Source organism: Pipistrellus kuhlii, unplaced genomic scaffold (genome assembly GCF_014108245.1).
Source record: "Pipistrellus kuhlii isolate mPipKuh1 unplaced genomic scaffold, mPipKuh1.p scaffold_m20_p_3, whole genome shotgun sequence".
NCBI lineage: Eukaryota > Metazoa > Chordata > Mammalia > Chiroptera > Vespertilionidae > Pipistrellus > Pipistrellus kuhlii.
The window spans coordinates 29,677,497-29,690,350 of record NW_023425529.1 but is presented as its reverse complement, the minus strand read 5'-3'; the positions used below and the strand labels follow the sequence as shown (position 1 = coordinate 29,690,350).

General features: G+C 39.4%; 1 protein-coding gene across 4 annotated transcripts in view; it reads right to left on the bottom strand.

Annotated features, from left to right (window-relative positions):
- Positions 1–5,563: 5,563 nt before the first annotated feature.
- The window catches only part of ARNTL2 (aryl hydrocarbon receptor nuclear translocator like 2), a 69,915-nt gene continuing 62,624 nt past the window's right edge, over positions 5,564–12,854 (bottom strand). For 3 of the 4 annotated variants that reach the window (XM_045587875.1, XM_045587877.1, XM_036459172.2), the window contains 3 exons: positions 9,765–9,843; positions 8,022–8,130; positions 5,564–6,585 (listed from right to left, as the gene is read on the bottom strand). In XM_045587875.1, coding sequence (XP_045443831.1) covers positions 6,449–6,585; positions 8,022–8,130; positions 9,765–9,843 — 325 coding nt within the window. In that variant the 3' untranslated portion in view covers positions 5,564–6,448. Of the gene's footprint in view, positions 6,586–8,021; positions 8,131–9,764; positions 9,844–9,899; positions 9,924–12,854 lie in introns of those variants that run through there. The other variant, XM_036459173.2, reaches the window with a different exon arrangement.

Genomic DNA, 12,854 nt, shown 5'->3' with positions numbered 1-12,854 from the left:
AGGGCCCAGTACCAGCCACCTCTTCACACAGCCGGCCACCTGCAGAGGCTGCCTCAGCCCCTGGATCTGCCTCAAGGTGTGGGAGGTCTCTTGCATCATTAGAGCAAAGATGCCCCCTTGTTTGGCTTTGAGGCAGCCTCTGTTCCTTTAAAATGTCTTCTATTTATATACACTTGGATTGTTTTCATAGCTAGGGAATGCCTATATTATTTTCTCCTTACACAGCCACAAATATTAGTCAACTTCCTGGCTAAATGCTTATCCTGTTATTTATTTATTTTTGCCTTTTATTGGTTATTTATAGACCGATTATCTAAAACCAGGGACAAAAGGGACTGGATTTTGTTTAGCTGTTTTGTTTTCCTGAAAATGCTAGCAAATTTTCTTTTTGTTCTAAAAAGACACAGACCACTTCTGTAGTCTATCTCGCTACAGAGGGCAGGTTGTTTCTGAATGTCCCTTAGATGTTGCATTTAGAAAACAAGTCTCTATTCTTCCCAAATGTGGGGAACTCCCATTGTTACTATGAAGACACAGAATGAGAAGCCTCACCACGTGTGGTTAAGAGAGGCCAGATTCACAACAGACGAGAACCAGAGCAACAGCCTCACACCTTAGGGTGTATCAGAATCCCCGGGAGGACTTGGTGAGCTTCAGACTGCTGGGCCCACCCCAGTGTCTCTAAATCAACAGACCCTGGGCGAGGCCAAGGATCAGCATTTCTGACAAGCTCCTGTAAGTGATGCTACATTTCCTGGGATCACACATGGAGAGCCACTGTGCATTCGCACATTTATTTTGACGAGTTCTGTTTCCAGGTTAAGATACACTTAAGAAATCAGCTCTGTGTCAGCACTATATAGTCTGTTACTCTGTTAGAGAGAAGCTGGATTTGGTTCTTCTAACAGGTATTCCTGTGACCACACATCTTAGAAGGAAAAACATCAAGCCTTATGCTGTTTTGCAACCTTGCATGTTCCCAACAACTGGTGCTTTGATATTTAATGACTTGATTTCCTACTAGTAGCCCTGCGCATGAATCCACGCGCCAGTAGCTCGCTGCTGCCCTCCAGCAGCTCTTGGCCCACTGCCCCACCCTCTTGTATCTCCCTCCACTTCCTCCACCCCCCCTCCTCACAGCTTGCTACCCTGTCCCCTCCTGTAGTTATTCACCCCCTAACTCCCTTGTAGCTCACTACCCCACCCTCCTGCTGATCATGATATGCTGTCAGTTGTTATGTTTCATGGTGTAACCACCATTGCATATTACATCTTTATTATATAGGATGATCTGCTGAAAATGGCCCACTTAACAAATGCTCACCAAAACTGTGCCTATATAAACACATTAAAATCTAGAGTTAAAATAAGAGTCCAGCTCTACGATGTGGGCCTGAGTGGCCAAGTTCCCCATTTGTATAACGTACTATCAGATATCCGTCAACAATGGCATCACCCCTTGTTTAGTCATTCATTCATTTTTAATCATTTTGGTTTACAATAATCACAGAAAATAGGACAGTGTTGTAGAATTTCCTTTCTCCGCTCTTGAAATTTCCACTCCTACTTTGAAGATGTGGTGATAGTTTAAAAATATTCTTGTTTTCTATTAAAATATAAACAATTCATGGAGACCAAATTCCACAAGATGTAAAATAAAGTAACATTTTCCAGAGAACTATAAATCAAATGCCAGAAACACATAGCTAGACAAGATTTAAGACAACTCCTTACTGATTGTCTCTACGCATACTTCCCTCAAGCAAAGGAGAGTTCTTCAAAGTGACTCCTGGCTAGATATTACTCAGAAAAGGTGCCTGGAGTTAAAACGTGTGATATAACTTGCTACTCTCTCCACCTCCATATAAAACAATCAAAAACAAAGACTAGAGACTCACATACCTAAATCCTAGGAAATCATTAACTATGACGAATTGCATGTTTCTATCACATGCCTTTCTCTGGCCCTAGGCTTTCTGGGAATTGACTATTTTTCATGCTTTCCCTTTTGAGGATGCCCTTAAATCCAGGTGTGGGCATGTGACCAAAGCCTGGCCAATCTGTACTTTCTATCCTGCTGACCACACAAGACAGTCCACGTGACCCAAGTTAATCCAGAGGCCCAATCAATGTACATCTTTATGTGAATTATTAGGAGATGAAAAAGCTCTTTGCATTGAGACTGCTAGGTATAAGAGCAAGTATGTGCTAGGAACTTCTGAATGTCAGTATAGGGAAGAAGGTCCATCGGAGGATAAAAGCAGTTCAGGAGAAAGCAAAGCTGAGAGATGGAAACAGGAAGAGGCAGGCAGTGAGGAGGAGGGAGAGAGATAGCACTGGTTACACTGGACTGAGGTGTGAGCAGAAAGGGTTCCTGGGGAGGCCACTGATATTTTAGAGCTGTTCAGCAGTTAGCATGTCCCGGTGAACACACCCACAGTTGTATAAGCGATGTAGTTCAACGTACCTCTCTGCCCAGTGGGTTGAGAACACTGGAGTCTGTTTCCACTTTATAAAGGCAGTGAAGGGATACGATATTTTGGAGGAACTTTAAAACATCAAATTAAAAAATCCAAACTAGTAACTGTTATAAAATATAATTTCACTCTTTTCATTGTTTACTACAAAATTTTAAAAATACCAATATACAGAGACGCACGAGTGAACTGGAAAAAAACTAAAAACGGTATAAAAGACAAACCTACGCTCAAGGATGTATGAGCAGTAGCACACATCCATACACTCTCAAATGAGTTCACAAGGCATATTCTAGGTTGGATGAGTTTTCCAAGGCCAGCGTTTTACTAGGGCCACATCTGGAAAGCTCCTTATCTTATGTAGGAAAAATCTTCTCTTAAAAAGCATTTGTTATGAAATAACTCATACCAGAGAGGCAAACGTATTCTACACACAAAAGACATAGTAAGTGCTTCTCCTAAGCCCCATGGTACTTGGGAAAATTAACCTGATGAAAACAAAGCACTCTAGAAATGGAAAAGTGACACCTAGTGGCCACTTAGCAGGTTTTCTTTATGGCTTCTGGTTAGCCTAGCTGTCAGCCTTGCTCTGCCCATAATACTCTGCTTGGCAAATCTGAATCTCCAGTTCTAGAGCCCCCAAATAACCTGCTTGAGTGGCTCAGACCCCTTTGGAGCGGGATCTGAAATGGCTCCACCAAACATGGTCCAACAGCTAGATAGTGGCTATTTCATTTCCCTGTGCCCCTGACTCTACAGAGACTCCTCAAAGAACATGACTCATAAATAGCCTTTTCCCATGGTAACACTGCAATGAAATACTTTAATCCCATTTGTTCACCAGAAGTCTCTGGTCTGTACTGTTTTGTTTTTTGATTTCTCAATGGATTTCCAAATTTAATTACTACCATATAGTGTCAATTTATACCTCAAGTTTTGTTTTATTTGATTTCAGGCTATCATCCTGTAATAAAATATGTGATCAAATTTTCAAGTTTACCAATTTTTTAAAAGTTTTAAACTTGACACATGGATAGAGGTTCAGTTATTTGTACTAAATCAAAGATAAATACACAATTGTTCTTTTAAACCACAGCATTTAGAGGTAAATATCATATTCATGGTATAACCTTTGGTCTACTTTAGTAATATTCACTTAATAATATGTTCTAGAGCAGAGCCATCCAATAGAAATATAATGTATGGCACATGTGCAATTTAAAATTTTCTAATAGCCACATTAGGGAAGTCAACAGTAAAAATTTATTGTTCCATTAAATTCAGTATATCCAAAATAAGATTTGAACATGGAATCCATATAAAACTGTTAATATATTTTATATTTCTTTTTATACTGTTTGAAGTATGCTATGAAATTTACATTCACAGCCCATTTCAACTGAAATCTACATTTAAAGTGCTCAGTAGCCACATACAGCTGGTGCCTATCAATGGGACCACATAGTTCTAAACCCTAATGCTCAAGTCCTATGGATTAGAATCTCAGAATCAGAACTGGAAGTAAACTTGGGAGATCAAATCTCTTGTCACAAATGAGGACACTGAGACACAGAGAGTTTAAATGGCTTACCTGCAGTCACACAGCTAAATACAGGCTGAGTGGGCTCTTTCGACTCTAGGCACTCTTCCACCCACTTCTTCACTGTAATTCTTGGGAGGGAGGAAGGGAAATACACACACACATACACACACACACACATACACACACACACACACACACAAAATTCCATTGCTTTCATCCAATATATAGAGATTTTCATCCAAGATTCAAGAAATTGGTAGGACACAAAGTAATATTAAGACATATGAACATCTGCCAATTGCAATAGCAATCAAATGCAAACACAATGGGTTTTGGGAAAAAACAACAACACTAAACTTGAGAGAGCTATATAGTATCATACACGTGGATTGGATTCTGGGTCCAGGGCAAGAAGATCTACAGAAAAACGTTAGAGTGGGTTATAAAGGATCAAAGCCTCCAACTGGCCATCTGCCAACTGGTCTATGGAGTAAGTCCTCTTGCAGTAGCTTGTCTCTGGAAACTCTGCCTCTCAACTCTTTCCATCATGGTTTGTCCCATCTGCTTTTGAGGCCATCCAGCCACAACGACCTACCTGTAACCCCTGGCTTAGGCCCACTCTGCAGGCCAAGGCTAACCTGCCCTGGTCCAGACCGCTCACATGTTATGTTTGTGAGGCAGGTCCATCTGCACGACTCAAAGAGAACAGATGTGATCGTTCATGCGAAGGCTGCTTCAAACCAATCTCCCCCCATCTCTTAGGGTTTCTTGGGCTTATTCTAAACCTGGCTGTCTCAAGTCCAGGAGTGGTGCCAACCCTCTAACACGTCTGCAGCATTGGGTCAGCTCTGGAGGATCATGTACCTTTGGCCACTGAGCCACTGCAGTCACCACGCTTGAAGGGAACATATGCTCTTGGTTAATGCCTGTCGGTATGTTAGCCATTACCACACCTGACAAAAGTTCAATCTAGTACTCACAGCCTAAAGAAATGAGCTATATCAAATGATGCTTTGTTATGGTGAGAGGCTCAGGGCAGTCAGCTGGGAAGGCATAGAACCATCTAGAGAAAGAGAACTGGATTTGAATCCCACACCTGAGCCTTAGGGTTTCCCCACCAGGTTCCCAGCCCCTTATTTTCATGTGTGGGGCAGAGAGACTATGGGAACTTACTTGGTAAACTAGAACCAGAAAGAAGTCTTAAAATGTAAGGTGTTAAGGAAATATGACCTTCAAAATGGGAGATATACCGAAAGTGCTTTAAATATTCTTAACCCTTGCACTCAATTTGAGCTACCTCTGGATTAATGCTCTCCAAATTTTTAATTACAGCTAGAAAATTGGTTTTTAAATTCTTTCACATTGCCTCATATTTTTCAGGTAGTTGCCATGTATATAACTGCCTTTGGTTATATGCAATAGTAACTCTAACAGCTTAATCATCTTTAAAGCCAAGACTAGTTCTTGGATCAGTTAATTAATCATTTAACCAGTGAGCTCACTGCTTTTCCAAGTATGTAAAAAGAAACTGGTTTATACACAGTACACATTAAAAAACATATGAATTTAATTGTCTTTACACAAAACATTTAATCTGCCTGGGACTGTTTCTTCCTCTAAGATAATCGGTTACTACATACCATTTCAACATAGAAAACCTGTTCTATCTGTATATCTTGAGTGGTTACATTAAGATTAAACATACAAAAATTAATCACCAACATCTATGGCCCAGAACCTTTCCTGTTCTGTAAGCAAACTTTTGTTTTTCTGAGTTTTAAATAAAAGTCATCTCATTTAACCTCCACCTAAAAGTGCTCAACTGGGCATAAATATATCCTGGCTCTGTGCTTGCCCAAGTCTGAAAGACTGAACATAGAAGTCACTGTGATCATGACTATAAATTGCATTGTCCCTTTAAGTGTTCAAGTACTCACTGTTTTCTTAAAAAAGACATAAGCCCTGTCCTCGATTAAGAAAATATACAAGAAATGGAAATGTTCCAAATCACACAAATCTACTATTATAAGTCAATTAAATGAATCTTGAGACCAAAAAAAATTGTCAACATATTAAATTTCTCAAATTCAAAAAAACTTCATAAAAAATAAATAAAAACAAAACCAAAGCAAGATGTATAATTGATACTCTTGGTCAGAAATAGTTTAGCAAAAAATAGCAGCTAGTGAGTTTAAAACCAGTTCGCTGAGTAAAGGGGTCTGTAGAAAATTCTGAGCAGTTCTATTTGAAGAAAAACATCACATTTCCCCAGACCCCTGTGAAAGTGGGTGCAAATCTATAAAAATTGGTAGAACCTTCATAAGAATAAAGGATAAAAAGAGTATCAATACAGTACAGAGGAACATACAGTTCTTTGTAAAGGAAATACTGTAAAACATTCCTCATTTTTGGAGTTAAAAGTCAAATGCTACAGGGTCCAGGGGATGTCGCTGAAGCCTTCGGGGTCTCCCAGGCCCCCCTCTACTTCTAAGTAATTCATGAAGGCAGCTATGGCTGTGTCGTCATTGCCACACAGGGCATCAAAATCCAACTGGGCACCACCGCCTATAGAATAAAAATACAGGCCCATGTAAGTACATTGGAAGGTTAAAAATGATTAGTATCAAAAAGGCAAAGCACGGCTAGAATGCCATACACTGCATCTTTTGAGGGCAGACCATAGGTCTTAAATTGCAAAAGCCAGATAAATTTGTTGACGGGTCACTATTTTGATGTCAGGTCAATTGCAGCACTTAATTCACTTGATACACGTAAGTGAGCTAGTGTATGAGGTTTTTAATAGAAAATAAGAGCCTGAGTAGGTACAGACTCCCAGACAACTGGAATCTAGAGGCTGAGGTCTGCTTGCACAGCGATGCATGTGCATGTGCTTGTGTGCAAAAGAGAAATTTAACTTTAACCTGCTTTGTGGAAGAAAAAAAAAAAACAAACAAACCTTGTTTAACCCCAAAAATGAGAAGGCTGAGGCAAATGGGGAATAAAAAGTCTTAATCCTATATAATAAAAGGATAATATGCAAACTGACCCTAAAGGCAGAACTACTGGGAACGGCGAGTCACTATGATGTGCACTAACCACCAGGGGCAGACACTCAACACAGGACTGCTCCCTGATGGTCAGAGCGCTCCCACAGGGGGAGCTCCGCTCAGCCACAAGCTGGGTAGCACTAAGGATGTCTGATTGCAGGACACGGGCCTAAACTGTTAGTCGAACATCCCCCGAGGGCTCCTGAGCTGCCAGAGGGATGTCTAATTGCCAACATAGGCCTGATCCCCTGGGGACCCGCCCCCTGAGTGCATGAATTTTTGTACACCGGGTCTCTAGTATTCTTACAAAAGGGGAGTAACCAGATTTTTTATTGAAAAAAGGACCTTAGGAGTTACCATGGAAATGAGCTTTAAGTTAGACATAAGTATGAGGTTCTAGAAATTAAGGGTTAAAGCACAGCTACAGGTTAGCCAGTTTTTTAGAAGTCCAATAGAATTTAAGGTGATTAATAAGTCATCTGTGCACAGTTAATACCCAGATTGTTTAAGTTCTTCAATTTCCACTAACATAAAATTTCAGATTAATGTCAGTTATGGGGAGTATGAAACAGTGTCACTTGAATTTACTTGATGTGAACTTTGTATAAACATGGAATAAATAATTGCATCTTAAACTTTTTACCATTGGTACCCTTTAAAAATTCCTGAGAGTGGACACTTTGTCCTGGATAGAAATACCTTAGTTTTATTTACACTGTAGGTAGGAACAATACCCTGAATTCCATTGATAACTGAATATTCTATGACAGGTCCATTAAAGTAACATACATTTTAAAATCCAGGGTATGGTTACTGTGTTCAGGATTTTGAATGGGCAAATCTTCATTTTGACCTTGTTTGCTTCTCTAGAAATCTCCTATGCCTGAAAATATAGTGATTATGGAGGAGTTTTTTGGAAAACAAAATGGCGGGCAGATGCCAAAGAAAACTTACCTAGGAGTGGCTCGTGACTGGGGGGAGCAACAGGGCTGTGGTTTTGCCTTGTGGCTTCTAGCTCCCACATTTCGTACGGATTTAGTGGATATGACTCCTTGTTTGACACCTGGAAAGATAGGACAGTAAGTAGTAAGGTTCCTACGTGACTGAAGCTCTTTGGCGTTATCAGACCGGGGCCTCTGGCAGCGCGGCCCCTGGCGGGCTGCACGGACTGAGGACTCTGTGCCTAAGCACCCCACAGGCATCCTCCATTTCACTTAAAAAATGTTGTGAGGGAGCTGTTTTACAGGTCAGGAATCTGAGGCCTAAAGCAGCTAATACTCGTGACCAGAGTGTTAGAGCCATACATAATTCTACCTCGTCTTCCTGACTCCAAAACCTGAGCACATGCCCAGGTTGTGGGCTCAATCCCCACTCATAACCATAACTGAGTGTCTATACTACAAGAAAAGTCTGAGATGGGAAAGTTCTTGACCACAGTGCTCTGAGTCAGTTATTTGTTTTTAAAAAATGACGACAAAACTCTATCCCATAGGATACCACAAAGGGAAATAGTGCTTTGGAGTGGACAATGGATTAAACTAGGGGTTTTGACCAGAAAGTTATCATTCTGTCATAGAGTTACAGGCCAGACAATCTAATGTAAAGGTAGTGTATCAAAATAGAAAGTCATCTATAATAATAATAAAAGGGTAATATGCTAATTAGACCAGACATCTTCTGGATGTCCTTCCTGACAAAGCTGGGGCCAGAGGAGGGAAGCAGCCTGGGTCCCGGGTGCCAGAGGGAGCTGGTGCCAGCAGCCAGGGGAAGGAAGATCTAATCTTGCATGAATTTTCATGCATTGAGCCTTCTAGTTTACCTATATTGTCTTAAGTTGAGGTACTTTATATCTACAGAACGCCTATATGTAATGTACACTACTTGGTTTTTGTTACAATGACTTAACCTCTGTTTCTGGCACAAAATGGGTAACCAATAAACATTTGTTTAAACTTATAAAATTAAAAAATACTAGCCCAAAAGACATAATATTTTATGTAAAAATTCATTTGCAAGTTCCCTTTTGCCCTTGGTCAGATTTAATTTCTCTTTTCTATTATATTTGTATACCACTTTGTTAGCCTTTTATTGTTGAAGTTACGTTAGAATTATGCTCTATGTGAGTTTTCCAGATATTAGCAATTTGTTTAGTCACTTTTGCATATGCAGCAATGCACTTCAAATAGCTAGTATTTATGGAATTGAATTAAATAGCATGTTATTCTTATCTTGTAGCTTTTATTAAACTTTGTTACAGACCAAAAGGTGTCCACTTAATCTGCTGAATTGGAAAAACAGCAGTAAGAACAACTATTGAGCACATGCTGTGTATCAGACACGGTTAAGCTTTTGCTTGTTTTCATATTTAATCACTTAATTCATACACCATCCCAAGAAATTGGTGCCATTATTATCCCAGTTTTACAAAAGAGAAAATCAAGGCACTAAGTTTAAAAAACCGCCCTGGGGTTACGCAGCAGTTAAGTGTCTGAGTCACAGCTTTGGACCCAAATCATATGGTTCCAGCAACTTCACTCTTAACCACTATTCTACGTGGCCTATTAAACCACAGACTAGCTAGAAAAGGGTTCATTAATTTTTTAAGAAGGCTTCCTTTTTCAGGAGAAATAATCAACAAAAAGCAAACTTTACTGATCACTTATTTCATGAATATTATCACTTTACGTTTGTACTTACATTCCTGCAGTTTATAGGTTGAGTATCTTTCACTGAATCTGTTGGACTTGAGTCACCAAAGGATGAAGAAAACTGTAACCTTTAAAAAGTGATACATAAAACATTTTCTGTACTTATGTATTCTTAGAAGGAAATATTCTCCTCTGGATATATCACAATCTGATAAAAATATACAGTGAAGGAGCATGAGACGGAATATCATGACAGTTTTCATAACAGACCAACTTGTTTGGGTGCCAGATTTGTTTTTGACTACGGAGAGCTGAAAACACTCCACAGTAAATAGAAACATAAAACGCTGAGGTAAAAAGCCTATAAGTAAATCATGTTACTTATCTTAATATGGCATGTCACAAAGTAATAGAATAACACAACACACTTAGTTTAAAACAGGCATTCACATAAAAACTCAGCTCCTTATCAAGATAACCAAGCAGCAGAATTGAAAATAAAGAAGAATATCTTAACATTTTGCAACCTTTAAGTAGAAAATGTGTGATATTTTTACTGTAATAGGTCATCCTCAGGGATGATAGACACATGACAAAAATGTAATCATACATGTGGATAATCCCTTCAATGAGACTTACATGTGTAAAACTGACAGTTAACATATAATATACTATTAAATGCTCAACTATGTGAAACACATAATAGCATAAACATAACTTCATGTGTCCCCAAAATGGCAGCTGACAAGAAACTACAGAGGGAGAAATTAATGCAGAAATGGAATGAAATGGGTCTAAAAACAGAAGAAAAGGCAGTGGCCTGTCTTGGGGATTTTTCACAGGACAGTCAATGTAAAGAGCTGGCTTCCCATTCTGTGGCTCATGGCTTTCAATCACCACCTGCTCCCTTGGCTTTGGCTACCCCTCCCCCTAGACCAGATTAATCTTCCGAAGCATGGCTTTCTTCAAGTTAGCCCCCTGGGTAGAAATCTGCTACTGAAGTCCCTCCCTGCCTGGCTTCACCTTACACTCCCCATTGATCTAAGCAACCCAATTCCTCTCTCTCTCAATGGAGTCTCCTAATAGTTCCCTGAAACCATGCTTTCTCCCACCTACCTCTACACAATGGCTGAGGTGCCTCCATACATAAATGCCTTCCCCACTGAGACCTGGCCACTCTAATGGTACCCAACTGTCAATGTTTGGCTTAATTTCCACTCCTCTTAAAATGCCCATCCAGCCTTAGCTGGTTTGGCTCAGTGGATAGAACATCAGCCTGCAGACTGAAGGGTCCCAGGTTCGATTCTGGTCAAGGGCACATGCCCAGGTTGTGGGCTCAATCCCCAGTAGGGGGTATGCAGGAGGCAGCCAATCAATAATTCTCTCTCATGATCTCTCTCTCGCTCTCTCTCTCCCCCCCTCCTCCTCCCTCTCCCTCTCCTTCTTCCTCCCTCTCTGCAAAAAAAATTTTTTTAAAGCCCTTCTAGTATATATGATAAAATGATTTTCAACAAGGGTTCTAGTTTCATTCAGTGGAAGAAAGCAGACTTTTTGACAAATGGTACTGGGAAAACTCGGATATCCACATGCTGAAGAAGGAAGTTGTGCTATTTCTTTACATCAAAGACCAAAATTAACTCAAAATGGATCAAAGACCCAAAGGTAAGACCTAGAACTATAAAACTGTCAGAAAACAGCATAGAGAAGAGGCTTCATGACATTGGATTTGGCAAAAATTTATTGGATATGATACCAAAAGCACACATTATAAAAGAAGAGATATAGTAGAAATTTTTCAAAATTGAAAACTTCACTATCAACGAGACTGAAAAGGCACCTCAGAGACTGGAGGAAAATATTTAAAAATCACATCTGCTAAGTGGCTAATATCCAGAATAAAGAACTCCTACAACTCAATAATAACACACACAAAAATAACACAATTGAAAAATGGGCAAGGGACCTAAATTGATATTTCTCCAAAAATATATACAAATGGCAGATAAGCATATGAAAAGATTCAAAACATCACTAATCATAGGGACAGATCTCACAAAAGCTCTGGACATACAAAACCACTTCACACCAGTTTGGATGACTATCATAAAAAACACACAACAGAAAATAACAAGCATTGTTGAGAAATTGGAACCCTTGTGCAGTTGGTGGAGAATGTAAAATGCTATGGAAAACATAATAGCAGTTCCTCAAAAAGCTAAATAGAATTACCAAATGATCTAGCAATTCTGCTTCTAGGTATACCCCAAAGAAATGAAAGCAAGGACTAGAACTTACATTTGTACAGCCACCTTCACAGCATCATTACTCACAGTAGCCACAAGGTGGAAGTACCCAGGTATCCATCAAGACGTGACAAATATCTTACCAGTAATTTTTTTTCAACTTAAACTACTTTTAATTTAAAAAATTTAAAATACAAACTATACAAAAAGAAGATAAAACAAAAATTTCTCTCTTCTACTTTTCCCATCTCATAAAACCATGGCCCATTATGGGAGGTAAGAAATTCTGAATTGTCTGAACAAATTACTTATATTGTTATACATCATCCAGTTATAAGTTCCTTCTCTATAATTTCAAAATTTTAAATACCTGGAAACCAGAAATGTTTTCCATAATTCATTTAGCAGCAAAATCTGAATTGATCTAAACTCAGCAAAATCTGACCTGATTAGTATGAAGCTATTTTCTTTTTTATCCAACTCTGTAAATACTACATGTATTTACAAAACCTCACTCCATAAAGTATTTTTAAGTTTATTATGGAAAACTTCAGATATAAAAGTAGGTAATATAATAAAATCTCATATACCCACCAAACAATTTCAATCATGATTCTTTCCCAATCTTGTTTAATGAATATACTCCAATATCTAATCTCCCCTGTCCTCCCTGACCATCCATCTAATAAAAGAGTAATATGCAAATTGATCACTCCAACACACAAGATGGCTTCCCCCATGTGGACACAAGATGGCCAATAAAGATGACCATCAGGGGAGGGCAGTTGGTAGGGACCAGGCCTTCAAGGGAAGGCATTTGGGGGTGATCAAGCCTGCAGGGGAGGGCAGTTAGGGGCAATCAGGCTGGCAGCAGAGTGGTTAGGGGGTGATCAGAC